The following is a 16605-nucleotide window of genomic DNA, read 5'->3' on the forward strand; positions in this document are numbered from 1 at the left end:
CCTGGAACGATTGTTATCATCATCAAGTGGATGTGTCCCTACCATTCGGGACACTCCTTCTGTTATAATGGCTAAGAAAGTCATCATCTCCTTTCCTTCCACCCTTAAATCTGGACTTCCCAATGAAGTGATCTTTAGGTAGGCCATCATAAGCTTCCGTTGCGCCATTCTGATAATGTTCTCTGCTTCGATTTCACCCTAGGGTGAATATGAAGGGGATGAGGAATCCATTGATCCTTTGTCATTTCCCAACTGTCTTTGGTGACTACTCTTGAATCTTGCTTGGCATTGTCTTCACCTCAACTCTGATACCATGTTAAGTTTAGGTAATTTTTATGCTTAGAGCAATTTATTTCAATTTTCATAGTTTAGCTCAATATCTTTTCCAGATTAGCAATCACATCAACATTAAAGTAAACTGCAGATAAAACATAATCATAAATCGCAAAATACAACCAAGACAGAGGACACAAGATGTGGCGCTAGCCAGGGACAAACCCCAATGTGGGGAAAACCCTTGATCATTCTTCTTATATGTCTTCAATAGTTCAACGAGAGAGAGAGAGAGAGAGAAATAGTACATTTACAACAAAGTCAACACTTAGACTTCTGGATAAGAGAATAGATCATCTCTACATGAGATCAGTTGAAGACATTTGCTTCAACTGCTTCTCCAAGGTGACTTCTTCACCTAGCATTGTGCCTGCATCTCATCATCATGTTGCACCTCACCGTGTTGCACTCATCATCATATTGTTGGACCTCATGCTGCCACTGTTTATCCCATACCGTAGTCCCATTCTTAGTGATATTACCATTCCATGGTTGCCATACTTTTGTCCTGTCTACTTGCTCCATCAAGCTTCTTTGTTGCTCCATGCATCACCATGCTTGCAGATGTCCATGCTTTACCATGTTGCATTTTTGTCCTATTTAGACATGTTGTACTTAGCATGTTTGGTGTACTAATGTGCTCAATTGCTCCAACAGGCTGCAAGGAAAATTGATCCAAACTGGTCAACTCCTTTGACCCAACATCCCTCCACCAACATTGTTGTCATTTGTTTACACTGTTGTTTTGTTGCCCTCCTGGTTTAGGGCACTTACTGCAGCCCTAGTTTCATCCCACAGTGAACAAACTACACTTTAAGGGTTACGGCATACCCTCAAAGGTCTCCTCTCACCCACGTTGCTTGCTTAGGGTACTATCCACCCTTGACAGCCTCACACAGCCTCTAGTTGTGTGCTATGGCTGCGGCCTAGCACAAAACAGATTGTTGTAGCAACAGACCTCCGAAATGTGCTCAAACAACTTTCCAAACAACTATTTGACCTTTGGGAACTCGGTGTAATAGTGATCCTTCTCGGGCCTTACACAGTCCCCAATTAACAGACTTAGACAGTAGATTAAACGTTTATCATCATTGTTCCAGCCCTAAAAAAACAATCTGCACTTGCCTCAGCCACTCGGCCTCCTATAGGAGACTTCGGATCCACTTCTTCCACGTTGTCAAACTCCAGAAACTCCTCATGTTCTCTTCTAGGCTGTTTGCAGCTAGGTATATCCATACCACCCTTAGTACAGAGTATAGGCTTCTCATAGGGCAGCATAGGGCAGCGTAGAGCCTAGGGCTTGATATGATAGTGGTTAGGTCTTCTTAGGATCTCGGATAGGCCTCCTCTATACAGCGTATAGGAACCTTTCTTCAACTGCAAATATATGATTGCATATAGACCTTCTTTTGTTGCGGCTAGGGCATGACTAGATCCCCCTCAACTGTGGCTAGATGTTCCTCTCTTCCACTGCGTTTGGGTGTGCCTTGATTTGCTACGTATAGAACCCTTTCTTTACTGCGTCTAGGGCTTCTCCCTCTTGATCTCTCTAACCACAAAACCCAGACGAGTGGAGAGAGATCTTAGGAGAAGTGTGTGTGAAATGACTCTCAAGTCATCTCTTTTATACTAAAACGTTGAGCACTTGGGGGGTGTTTATTTGGTTGTTGGCGACCTTGACGAATTATCTTATAACACAAATAAATTCATATCTCCATGAATACTTTATCGAATCGGATGATCTTTAGATCAATCCTACACCTCTCGAATGAGAGGGATCCAAGAAAAATATCAGTGCCATAAATAAGATGACCCACTGGAGTTTGGCCCTAGTTTCAATTTAACACTTTAAAGAGCAAGCAAGTTCCATTCTTCACTGCATCCTTGGGAAAGGGTTTTTTAGGGTCACTTCTTCACTATCCATTGACATATACCTTACAAGTGATCCCCACACTACAAGGACTCCTCCATTGTGAAGTCCGTAAAGTGCAGGGAGACTTAGTTGTGCTGACAGTGGGCTAAGCCTCCCCGTTGCCCTTAACCTGGCAGTTGCCCTGTCAGGAACCCCTTTAGGCCCCCTGTGGTTTAAGTCATAACATTTCTGGCATTGTTGTCTGGGACACGAAATGTGTGTTTTGTTCCTCATACGACATATTTACATATAATTATTAGCTAACTCCATTGGAAAGAACAAAGCCCCAGTTCTTCATTCAACTTCAAAGTTAATGCTTGTAGGGTGAAGCAAGCATCTATTAAGGCATCTACATTCACCCTAGCAATTCTGTTTTTGCAAATCATAAGAAATGGACTATCTCGAGGAGTAGGATTTTCCCCCTTCTCCCTATGAAAAACCTTAGTACTGAAGAAGTACTAGAGTACCCAGAAATCAAAGCATGGATCAAAGGTCGGATGCCTAAGTTCAAAAGGGTAGTCCCAACCAAGATCCCAATGTACATTCTTGATGATTTCTTTTGGGTCTTAGCCCCACTAAGGATTGGCAATGAAAACACAATTATGAGATTATTGGCCTTATCACTTGAAGGTCAGGTTAAAGATGGTATAATACCCTCCCTCATGAGATTACCATTGATTATGAGAAATTTGAAGGTATTTTTCCTGAAAGATGGGGTGGCATCCCTCATGAAGAGTGGGAGGATCTCATAGAAGCCTTTATGGAAAAGCTACACAATGAAAACAGTATTCTTGAAAAGGATCTTGGTAAAGGTGAGGAACTTGTCTCATGTTCCCCTTCAATTTCTAAAGAGAACCCTCCTCTCGTTACATGTGATAAAGCCCCGAAGGAAGATCTCGCTAAAGAGCTTAGAGGTAGCTTTGAAGATGAGTCTTTGTTGGGTCCACATGATTTTATGAACACGTACATTAGGGAAGATGAGGCTATGGAAAATAAATATGAGACCAACCTTACCTTCCTCAAGGATATCACTCCTGATGACTCGCCTTTTGAAAACCTTGAGGAAGGTGATCCCATGGGCTCCTTGGAAAATGACATTGGAGATTATTTTCACATTGAAAAGGAGAAATGGGAAATTGATGGTCTTCAATTGAATTATGCTCTCATTTATGATACCGACAAAGAGGATGAGGCTGAGAATGATTTTCCCTTTCTTTCAGGCATTATTTATGATGGCATACCCATTGATGCCCTTGAGAAGGAGAATCATAACTTTCCCTTGCATGAAGAGGGGCGGTTGGAAGTAATCGATTATCCTTTTAGGGAAAACCCAATCTTTGATACTAATAATGAGGAAATCGATAAGGCTCCTACCTATGATTCTATATTCAAATCGCTGGAACCTTTAAATTATGATTTTGGGGAAGAAAAACCCATTGAATATGACACTTCACCCTCCCCTTTTCCTTTTCCTCTTGTTCATCACTTTGAGTCTTCCTCATGTGATTGCCTCACCCCTTGCCATATAATCTCAAGTGAGCCTGGGCCCTTTCCTCCTTCTAAGTATAGTGTTAAGGGAAAGCCCCTCATTGACTATTTTTTATCTTCCTGGGCACATCCTCATGATTGTGATCACTCTATAACCTCCCCTCTCCAATGTGGCCACCACTGTGAGCAACATATTTGTTGCACTCTGCCCTTCCCTCACCCTTGGTTCCCTTCTCATCACGACCTTGTGGCATCTGTAAAGCATAATATTATAAACAATGATTGTTATAGGGAGTTCTTGAAAATGGTCTTTCATTCCATCATTGTGTATGGGAAAGCCCTACACTTCTAGATTGACTTATTTTCCTTCTCGAGGGTTTCCTTTTACCTTGAATGGAGATCATATTTTCCCCCTCCCACCCGCTTCATCCTCCACATAATTGTACCCACATTCTCTTTAGGATTTGCTAAATGAGTAATCATACTAGCAAGCACATGTGTATTTGGTATGATGATATGTTGGTTGCACTGGCTTTATGATTACACTTAATATTAATAGTACTATATGCATGTTAGGGTAGGATGCATTGCATGCTGATTTTCTCATTAGAACTAACCGCATATGATGTTTCTCATGATAGATTAGATTGCATTTAGGTTTAAAAAAAATTGCATATTTTATTTCTTGTTGGTTTATGGGCTAACATTAAGCATGGGTGATCATAAGACACAATGAAAAACATGTTGCCCCGTGGCTTTGATCTTTGACATGTGCAGATAACAGGTCTACGGTGACCAAGAGATTGCTAGAATTCTCATGACCACCTGTTCGAGCAGCCTCGTCCACTTCTCCTAGACATCACGTCCTAGTTGGAGCCAGATGTTACCCACCACTTCGTGGGTGATATCCCTAGGAGAAATTTTTCTCCATGATGAACCTAAGCCGACAACACCTTGCAGCCTCCTACTAGCTCGTTGTGCCATTTCTTTGCCACATGATCCAGCCATGTGGTCCCTCACCCACCTGTATTGATTGTATGTTTGAAGGTGGGCCTCCCGAATCTGAAGGTATGTCTTGTCAATTGGTAATTGAGTATTAGGTTTACTTATCATGGATACTTTTGGGTATGGATTTAAGGGGGAATTTGGCGGATAGGATGGGCTTAGTTTGTGCTCTCATCCCTTGATATCTTTTGGATGTTACCCTTGGATCTTAGTCTCGTGGGATCTCTTTCATGGACCATTTAATTCTAGGATGGTACTACTTGGGAAACCCTGACTTTGTGTGTGTGGTCCTGCTCCTTTATCCGCATATATTCTCCTTTCCACTCACTATCCCCATTCATTCATTTCTTCCACCCGGGTCCACATAGGGCCAGCCTCCCTATCCCCTCGCCCCACCTTGGGTCAGGCTTGGAATGATGCCTCGAAGGTTGACGCAGTTAAAAGAAAAGAAAAAAGCATAACTTGGTCACATTTAACAGGAAATTGTACCACAAAATGCAAAAGATGGTTGGGACAAAAATAATAAACATGTGGGCAAAAGCCATTACATGAGCTCTACCCCCAATCCATGGTCATCACCCTGGTTCCAAAGGCCCTAGATGAGCCTCCTTTATAAATTAGGAACCCACGATTGTCGCAACCCCTGGAGGGCAATGAACCGCCCTACCTCAAAGGAGGTAATCACTTCTATACCTTACACATCATGCTCTTCTCCTTTGAGCCTCGAGCAGTTAATTAAATACAATTCATAAAAGGCAAAAGGCATATAAAGAAGGGTGGAAAAATCAAGACCAGCGCACCTCATGTACCATGATTTCTCCCTCCTACAGATTACATACCCAGATTTGGGGCTTCCCCTTATCTAGCTATCCGTACTCCCCAATATGTGGCCCAGGATTGCCCTTCTCATTCCCTACTCCATTCCACTTATTTATCACTTGCCACCTCCATTAGAGGGATGTACCTTGGACATACTATCCCTTTTAAGGGCTAAAACCACCTAATAAGGTACTTGGTTAACCCCCTATGGAGCTTGGAGACACTAGCACATGCCAAAGCCCACTACGGAAGGGCATGCCATTATGAAGTGCCCACTTTGTTATCCATGATTTGTAAACTCTTTCACCCGATTATTTTAATGACTGGTTGTACTGGAAGCCTAGGGGACACATTGGATCCTATGAAGGATTACAGGTGGTTTCCATTTGGGTCTAATCTCCTAATACAGATCCTAACCCCCAGAGGTCTACATTGGCACATGTAGGGTGTGCATAGAGAGCCATTGGCCTCCACAGCAGCAGACAACACTCCACGGATCTTCATCGATGCTCAAAGACTACTACCGATCCACTTTTGGGATGCTGGTGATATGCTTAGTAGATTATGCCCAGCAAAACCCCACAGCAGTCCCACACTCTTCACAAGTGTCCCAGGACATGTATGATGTCACAACATCATTCCACCACTCAGACCCTTGCAGAGGATCTACAGGCATCTCTAATTCATATGGAGACCCATGGGGTCATTTATGTGCCCTCAGACCAACTAGGAGCACCATAGGTCTACTACTTGGAGAACAAGGGGCCACCCCTTGTCCATCACATGTCGAGGAATTTATTCCTCAGTATGGCACTTCAGGACATTTATTAGACCTTTGGAGGGCCCCACGACATGTACATATCATTATTCGGTGCCTTGTGAGGCTTATTTTCCACATGTGAGCTAGTTTGATGGGCTTGTCACCAATAGGGGTTTTATTTGCACATTATTTTATCATTAGGGGCTAATGTAGGCCCATAGGCTAATTCGAACTCCTTAGGAGGCTATATATTGATGTTAGATACATTCATTGGATCATCACTGACTTGGGATCTCTCGTCATAGAGAATTTCGCATTTTTCCTTAGAGGATATTTTCTGGAGATAGATGAATTTTGACGTATGGATTTGGGCTATTTATCTTGCCTTGGAGCTTTGTCTTGTGAACAAAATGTTGGTTGGATATAACTCTATAACATTGTAAGTGAATTTTGATGTTATTATTCTTGTTGCTACATACCCCTAAAATGAGGGCTAGTTGTTGCATAATCGAAATGTGGAATTGAGAATGTTTTAGCTAATTTAATGTATGGGCCAATGTTATATGAATGAAATGTCTAGAGATTATTTGTCTCGATAAGCTTGCATCTTTTGTTTTGAAGTATAAAATATTGAAGGTCAGTTTCTTTTCTTTCTCTCAACATTGGATGAAGTTGATTTTTGGGCCTCCTTGATCAAGAAACCAAGTTCATACTCATCATCATCCTTGACTCCATATCCCCAAGTGAATTAGGCACTGGTCCCTTAAAGGGGTGATCATTTTAACCCCTTTTTACCACTTTCCCATTTTCCCCAGGTCTAGCCCCATTAGGTCACCAAGGGCATCAATTTCCCAAGACTTGACTCAAGGAAAAAACTCTAATCTCCTACAAGCTACTGCGTTGGTGGGTCCCTTCCCTCTCGTCCAAATTTGAGGCAATTCTAATGGTGGAATCTCTAGGAATCCCAAGCCCTAGCTCTAGTATCGGATTTTTCCTAGGCATCCCAAAGCTAGACTTCAATAAGATCAATTCAACCTTTTGAAGTAAATACTCTTAATTTGTCCTTTCCCTCACCTTGTCCAGATAGAACATCATTCCATCCCCAAACCTCGGTTGGGTCCACTTGGCCCCGTATGGTCCCACTCCTCAATAAAGATTATTTGTCAAGGGCCATTTGGAAATCTAAGTTTCCCAAGGATTATAGGGATTGAGAACCTCGTTTATAAGCCTATCCTTTCTCCCTCAACCCTCCAATCCTCACCCCTTACCCCTAGTGAACCAAGTTCCTTGCTTAATAAGAAAGAAAGTTCCATTTTTCAATCCATCCTTGGGAAAGGGGTTTTCAGGGTCACTTCTCACCTATCCACTGACATATACCTTACATGTGATCCCCACACTACCGAGACTCCTCTCATCAATGAAAGTCCGTAAAGAGCAGAGAGACTTAGTTGCGGTGACAATGGGCTAAGCCTCCACCGTTGCCCTTAACCTAGCAATTGCCCTATTACGTACCCCTTTAGGCCCCCTGCTGGTTTGAGTGGTAACAGACCCAAAATTAGGTCAAGGATAGGAGTTAACCAACCAAAGATGTACTTGACCTAATTAAGGAAGGGAAGAGGATCAAAGAAAGAATTCTTTTGATGATTTAATGTTATGATCCTAATGAGGTCACTAGCCAAGGGAAACCAAGGGCAAGAAGCGATCTTCAAGCTAGGGCTTGATGTAACTCAAGATCCCACCATCGAATTTTCTTGAAATTTGGAGCGCTTCTAGCAAAACCTCAACACAGTTATGGGCAAGAGATCAAAGTCTTTTAATGGTTATAACGTGAGATAAATGATGCCCTAGGTGACCTATGGAGGCTAGGCCTAGAAAGAGAAGGAGAGGTTTGAGAAATATGCATTTAAGGTGACCTCCTATGGAAGGATTAGTGCCCTGTCCTTTGGCAGAGATGAAGTTAGGAGAATTTATGGTTAGGAATAGGTTGACACAATCAAGGAGGTTTTCAAGCAACTTCGCATGGCATTAGGGCATGAGAGGAACTACTTGAGATCTTTACGCTTCAATATGCAGTAATTGATGACTTATCAAGATATATTTTAAACAAATAATCTCTACGAACATTCACCCATTCAGACATGGCCCATCAATGATGCAATGCTATAAAAGTTCAAAATTCCCACAATTTCGCATAAGAAAGTAGTAAATTTCATACTTGTATAGTGAAAATCCCAGCAACATACAATTGGCAAAGTAAATAACAAGAATAAGCATGAAAAGAGTACTTACATGTGCAAAAGAGTATATCCAATCATCATATATGCTAATAATGAAGCTCCAAGACAAGAAAAATAGATCCAAACATCAAAACTCTCATCCATAACATCAAACTCATCCTCCAAAAGGGATAGTGAAAATCTCACAAGAGCTAATGACCTAATCGAAAGTGATAATGATCAAAAAGAATCACCTCACTGTATTTATACCATCACTGCTGAATTCAATTTAGCTAATTTGGCCTAATTAAGCCCCTAGAAAAAAATAATGTGCATAATAACAATACTTTTGGTGACAAGCCCACCAAGTAGCTCAATAACATAAAGATAAACCCCTCAAGAGAGCAGAATGATAAACATAATGAGTCGTTGGGCCATTAAGAAGGCCAAATGAAGTCCAAAGGGTGCCATGTTGTGAAGATGGACTCCAACCATAGTGGATAAGGGGTTGGCCCGTTGTTTCCCAAGTAAGAACCTATGGTGCTCCTGAGTGGGCGTGGGGGCACAAGGACATCCTCATGGGTCTCCACGTAAGAGCCCTAAATTCAAACTTGAGAGGGTTTAATAATAATTTATTCATAAAATACCAAAATATGTGATTTAAATACAGAATTTAAACAATTTATCTAATGAATACCAACATGTCTGCCCTGCTGCAAATTTGTCTGCTCTGCTGCAAATCTTTTTCCGACTGCATTACCAAAACGGCCAAAACATCCCTGTCGAACTGGGTACAACCTAGGTACTCAGTCTCAAAATGCTTTCCAATCGAAACAATCTTATCCCCCGTGCCCAAAAACTCCAGCACAATCAAGACTCCTTCCTATCTGTACCTCTGTGTTAAAATTGTTCTCCTCCCTCCCTCTAATTCTTCTTCCTTTGCCTTCTTAAATAGAATTTTCCCATGCCTCCAAGCGGTGATTTTTCATGTTCAAGGTTCCTCTCCCGAGAGATAAGGGATAAGCTCAAATTTATAGATTGAGCCAACATACGTCACTTGAATTAGTGGTTGACAGCAATCCCTTCTTTATAAAATATCTGCTTTATTTGAGTTTATGTTTAAATTTCCATGTCACTTTATATTATGATTATATATAATGGATTCTTTTTAGTTAGTTTAGTTGGTATATTATAATTTCTCTTTTAATTTCTATTTTTATCTTATAACTTTATAATAATATTTTTCTATAATTCCTTTGTATATTTTATATAATTTGTATTTATTCAATTTATTTTTGTATTAGATATATTATATCCCCTTTTATATAATACATGTATTTCCTTTGTATTTTGTGTAGTTATATATGTATGGTGATGGTACATACATTAAGTACCTCACTCATTATATTTAGTATTTTGTCAATTATGTATTCACTTAGAATTTACCATAATTAATTCATTTATCTTTCACTTGGTAATTTCATAATAAGTTAATATGTATACTAGCGCAGTACATTCGATGTGTGCATATGTAGCTATCATATGTACGTTTCGTATGAATGCTAATAATCGTGTTTTATCTGTAATTCGAGATGGTCATTACACTCCCAGTGGATCGAAAATGCCTATAGGCCATCTGTAAAGGCCAAGATGACGATATAAGCCCTCCCTCTGCAGCGGGGAGACATCCTCTAGACCCTGGAATATCTATCAAGTGTATGGTTGCAAGTGTTGAGTCGATTGGGCAAGGTGAACCAAGTGCATAATCTTCATCCAAAAGGTGGCACACAAGCAATCAATTAGTGGCGTTGGAGATTCATGAAGTACTCTCTGCTATGGTGGACACCCATGGCTCTCAATGCTCACCTTACAAGTGTCAACGTGGCCCTCTGGAGGGATAGGACACCGTATAGGGAGACCAAGCACCAAATGGAGACTCACTTGCAATCCTACAAAAGATCGAATGCGTCTCCTTGCCCTCCAATAATAGCAAATCATTAGAATAATCAAGTAAAAGAGCTTACAAGTGATGGTATCAATGGGGCAATTCATGGTGGCATGCCCTTCCATATTGGGCTTTGGCATGTACAAGTGTCTCCAAGCTCAATAGGGGGTTAATCAAGGACCCTATTAGGTCCTTTCAACTAGTGTTGCAAACATCGCGATATTATCGGGATTTTTTGAAAAAAATTGCGTTTCTTTCAAGGCGGCGATTTTATCGACCAACAACATCAGTGATTTTTTCAAGTTGAAAAAATCAAGAAAAAATTTGTTTTTTTTTTGGTTCATTTTGCAGAAAGAGGGCAAGAGTGAGAGTTAAGATGGAGGAGAACTCATCTACAAGGGCAAGGGAGGAGAAAAGTGAAGGAATTTAGCATCCCAAGCAATAAAATTTCAAGTTTGGACCAAGTTTCTTCAGCATAGCATGGTTTTCAGGTACGGGCATCAAATTTGGCCATTTTTTTTATTTTTTTTTTGTTTTTCCTTAGGTTTCTATCACCCATTTATTTTCCATAATTTTTGTTTGGATTTGAACATTTTTTTTGTCATTTTTGTTGCATTTATTGGAGAGGGTTTTTTTGTCAAAATGCAAAATCTTGATTGTTAGTTTTATTTGTTTAATTTCCTCTGGTGCCCTGGTTTTTTCCATGATTTTTTCTTCAGTTTGAATGTGTATTTTTTGCTATTATTGTTGCATTGAGTTGAGGGTTTTTTCTTGTCCAAAATTCAAAATGTTGTATGTAAATTTTAATTTCATTTGTTTAACTTGCAATTCTTCTTGTGCCCTAGGTTCAATTTTCAAACTTCGATCTGACATTAAAACTCAAAATTCAACAAAGTTACAGACATGCCAAGGAAATTGAACCCTCTGTGGGAATTTGGTGACCCTGATGAAGCGTTTGACAGATCAAATTTGACTTGCAAGTTATGTGGGCATCATATGACAGGGAGATATACAGATTGAAGTACCATATTACATAAATTCCTAGACATGAGGTAAGGCCTTGCTTAAATACAAATCCAAAAATCATCTGAAGAGCCCTCAAATCATTGGAAGACAACCAAACTGTCCAAGGCATCTCTAAAGAGTAAAATGTTAGGGGGTTGAGTGTCAGGATTGAGAGGTGACCACGAGAGTGGTATTGGTTCTTCTTCACCATCAACATCTACACCCAACCCCATAGATACCTCATCATTTTTTGTTCCTAGAACCACACCTGGTGCACAACCATCTATCTCGTCAGTTATTAAAAAAAGGAAAAAGTAAGAAGTTGACAAGTTGTTGGGCAAATTTCTTGTAAGGCTCTAAATAATTTAATCAAAAATTTACTCTAAACAGAATATGAAACTTGTTTAAAAGTTTAACCAGAATTCATAATATCAAAATTTATTAATTTGATGTTGAATACCTACTTGGGTTTTTGTGGTTGAATATTTTTTGGAATCACTCCCGCTCTCGCCCCATTACCAAAAGACCAAAACCTTCGAACCAAACTAGGTACAACCTAGGTACTCGGTTCCAGAATGCTTCTCAATTGATGCAATCTGACCCGCAGTGCCCAAAAACCTCAAGAACAAACAAGGCTCAGTCCTTATTGTCTGTAACTTTTTGTTAAAAAAATTCTCCCTTCTTTTCCCGGTAATTTTCCTCCTCCCCACACTACGCTCCCAAGCAGAAAGATCTCCTTTCAATCGCACCCCCTTCTCCTTTTATTTCATAGAACCACCGTTCATTCATCCTCCATCACCTTGGTTGTGTGCCCCCTATCTATTCTGTGGTTCCTAACAGCGAATTAAAGAGGTAGTCACGCTTTGCCTTGACACTTATCACTTTATAAGGTTTTAGGTGATATCAGCCTATATTACATAGACCCTTTTTTCATTAAGATTTATTTAATATTTTATTATATTATACCTCTTTTAATGTTTAACATTTAGTTAAGAGTTACTTCTTTTATAACAATATAGCTACCTTTTAAACTTCAAATAATTTAATTTAAAACTTTTGGATAATATTCTATGGTTACCTATTATGATGACGACACATACTAAAATACATATTCCAATATATTTTTGCGAGTTAGATATTTATTTAATATCTTCAACAATTACGTCTTTTATCCTACGCTTGGAATTTCTTCATAATTTAATATGACTACTAGTGTAGTGCAAGCGACGCATGCATATGTAGCTATCATATGCATGCCTCGTATGCATGCTAATAATTCACATTTCGTTTGTACTGGTAGATGAGTCATTACATACACCCCTCCTTCAGAAAACTTCATCCCGAAGTTAAGGTTTATATAGTATACTAGTGATTATATTGTGTATTATTATTTTAGTAATTAGTATAATTATATAAGGATTATGTTCCATCATTAAACACTTATTTAATGTGAAGACATTTTAAAATTTGTGTTTTGAACATTGATAGGTTTATAATTTTAATAGTTAAGCTTAGCCCCAGCCAGACTCCCAAGCTATTCTAGAATCACCCTATCATTCATAATCTCTTTCGCTCCCATCCTATCCATCTTCTACTGAAATATGCCATGGCGTCAGCGATATTAGTCTAGCCATTCATAACCTTAGGGGTAATAGCGTCAATTACATCGACCTAATTTTCCAGTAGACATGGAAGTCATCATCACACGTCTAGGGGAGCGTGACTCACACAGTCTTCCCATGACTCCAGGTTTTGGAGGATAAACAGTGGGTAATACCTCCACCCCTTCTAGTGGGGCCAGGGTCAACACCCTATTATGGAATCTCATTGAGCCTTAATTGTTCTTGGAGCTTTTGTCATCACGTGGTCATTTTGGTAACGATGCTATTGCAACGTAAACACTTGTCCATACATTATAACATATGCATCAATATATATGTAAAATAAACATTTTTTGTATAGTTCATACATGTTATCTATGGTATAACATATTTGGCCATATCCAACTCATGTTATTAGCTTTCATATTAAAATGTAATTATTCTTTTATTTCTATCTTATCAATTACATCGATGTGCATAAACAAAACAAATTATAGATATTTTAATTCATAACATAATTCATGATTTAGATTTTATAGCAAGGTTAATCAAATATTAAACTTCATCTTGGTATCCATAATTCAGTAAGGTTAATTTAAATAACATATTTCATATTGGTATCCATGTACCAATAGAATTAAACAAATAACATATATCATGTTCTAGTAACATAAAAATTTCGTTTTTACATGTGATCATCTCAAAATAGTTTTAAGTATCTGATTTAAAGTAAAGTAAATCTATACCAAATATGGCTTTAAATTCCTCAAATTTAACACAAGTTGGGGTATTTCTCACATATGAATTTGAGTCGTGGTAGTTAAGATCATTTGTAATTCCTTTGTATGTTGTATATTAGGAGAGTGATGGGGTCTGGAATACCCTAAAGCTTCTACACACAAGGCTCAATGTATTTTTCTTTGACATAGTTTGATAGGAAACTGAGTGCATTCTCCCTCTCTTTGATTCTTATATGAAGGAAGGATACCTATCATATTCCACCATCATGTCATTAATCTTTCCTTGCATAGCCATGACAACGTCAATATCTTCAATCTCTTCATAATTGTAGACCCATTGCCACTGAAAAGTTCTAATGCACTAAGGGAATGACATTAATTTGTTGGGTTCAAAGATACAATACCATCTTGCCAACAGGTTTAACTTATGTTTGAGAGCTTCAAATTTATTGGATTTGTGCATTTAGATGATTGCAACAACGAAACTATTATTTAACATTCAAAATAATTTCATTTCAATGAATCTCTTACTTTAACTTCCAGAAAATTGCAAATGCAGTAATGAGATACTTTAATACAGAAGATAATATGAACAACACAAGTGGCTACATATGGATAAAATGCAAGACCTGATAAAATGGCTACTATGGAACTGATAAAATGATTAGATACAACGTACAAGAATATGAACGTACTTATAAATTCAGAATTTGATTCTTAGGGATGACTTATATCGCAAAGTCAATGGTAAATTTTTAGCATACCAAGATTGTTGTTAAATTGAGGCCTCATGGAAAACTTCACTCCAAATTCTAGGTCCACTGAATTTAAAATATGGTTCATCCTTTGAAGTTGCGTAATATTCCTCAAAGGAATAGGGTAGATTCTCCATCCATAAATTGGAGTACCGTCAAGAAGTACAGGAGAAAGTATGCCCTGTATAAAATATCATTGGCACAAAGTCAGTTCAAATTTTTAATTTCCTTTATCTCTTCCATAAGATGTTTTCAAATCTCTAGAGGAATGTTCTCAAGAGGATAATATAGCTACAGTTATCATACACCTTAAAGGCTTAGGAAGGGAATGATCGAATAGTATATAAACAATCCAACACTTTAAAATCAGCGTACAAAAAGCTGTAATATATATTCTCTCACCTCATAACAACAAAATCCAAGCCTTCCAATGATGGGCAAAAGAAAAACAAAACACAGTTACATGTGAAAAATAACAGGATGGAAAACTTTCACTATATCAGTAAGCATACCCATAGGGTACCAAATAGTCCAATTCATAGATGACTTAATCCCTCAATGCAAAATTCAATAGCAGCAGAACCTAAAACACTCTAAAAGTCATCAGCCTCGCACATAACATATAAGGATCAAACCCTTGAAGGTTCAATTAAAAAAATAAACTCTAGAGACAAATATAATGAGTCCAATCCAACCTTTAGGAGAAACTCTCCCTTCAGGCTTAAAGCTTGCAAAGGAAGAAGTTAGAAAGAAAACATTGCAGAAGCCCTCACCTTAACATCAACTTCGCAAACAAAAACACACAAAACTGATAAAGATAAAAGAATTATCAGGGTTCCCAATGACATGAAAAATCAAAATGAAATGTAATAAACATGGTCGGTAAGCCACAGGACAAAACAGGAACAATTCCACTTAATAAAAGCCAACATTTAAAGTTTAAAACTTAGAAGCACCATCTTCCTATGCGCTATAACTATTAAACAAACAAGACAACATATATCATAGCACTCTTGCACCAAATGAACCCACAGATATAAAAACAGAAAACTGAAACTTTGATGTCATGAAACCATGAATATATGACAAATAATAGGATAAAACCAACGTTAAAATTGTTACCCCTTGTGTTATAATAAGTGGTAAAGTGGGTCTTGTGCATATTGGTGGGATCATTCTAGCCTTCCAGAGGTTGGGATATTGGTGGAGATTGCTTCAATGGTGCATCTTTTCTTCATCATGATCACCTAGTCACACTCACCTTGTGTTGCATGGTTAAATCATGAGTGTCCTCTAACATGGTGATGCATTTGCTTAGTCTTCCATGTCATTTCCATAATTTCACCTAGGCAATTTGTTTATTCCAAGCCTGTTATAACTTTTTCCTATGTAAAATTCACTTCATACAAACATTTTCACCACTTCATTATTTTACATAGGTGATTTATGTACCACATCGCATCTGAACCTTTCACCAAAGAAAAATTCACTCCATGTCCTAGGAGGTGTATGGTTCTTTTTGCCCATAGTTACCTACGTTACAAACATTATTTGATATAAAACCTAAACCTTAGGTTAGGTGACTAAGTATTTTTTTTTTTAAAACTAGGATAATCAGTAACTGGTGAGAGTTATCCTGAACAGACCCAGGATCAAATCTAAGTAGCTGCCACTATAAACCTAGGCTACGTGCAACAGCCTGCAAGCTGCACAATAGCAGGAAACTTATGCCTAAGTACTGGCCTACTAATACTTTATTGTTTTAATTCTTCTTTGGGGCTTTTTCCCTAAGTTTCACTTTCTAATTGGTCACTAGGAGTTGTAACTTAAAGTCCACACCGTACACATGAGACGAGGTTCTCCCACTTTTTCCATGTATTGAGGTCATACACTCAAAAAAACTAGTTCACCCTCATTTTACCCTAGCCAAGTTTACAAATGTTAAGTTCCTTCATGATTCATCCTTATCCTCTTGGACAACATTTGAGGAGCTAGCTGAATCTTGATTTGACTAGGGAAGATAATT

General features: G+C 38.5%; 1 protein-coding gene across 5 annotated transcripts in view; it reads right to left on the minus strand.

Moving 5' to 3' along the window:
• BGAL17 (beta-galactosidase 17) overlaps window positions 1-16605 on the minus strand; it is a 434395-nt gene that overhangs the window by 133847 nt on the left and 283943 nt on the right. For all 5 annotated transcript variants that reach the window (XM_089411528.1, XM_089411525.1, XM_089411523.1 and 2 more), the window contains one exon: window positions 14589-14760. In XM_089411528.1, coding sequence (XP_089267654.1) covers window positions 14589-14760 — 172 coding nt within the window. The remainder of the gene's footprint in view (window positions 1-14588; window positions 14761-16605) is intronic.

Source organism: Pinus tabuliformis, chromosome 3_1, assembly GCF_031772625.1.
Source record: "Pinus tabuliformis cultivar Carrire ecotype Pingquan chromosome 3_1, CPIR1, whole genome shotgun sequence".
In the NCBI taxonomy this organism is placed as follows: Eukaryota; Viridiplantae; Streptophyta; class Pinopsida; order Pinales; family Pinaceae; genus Pinus; species Pinus tabuliformis.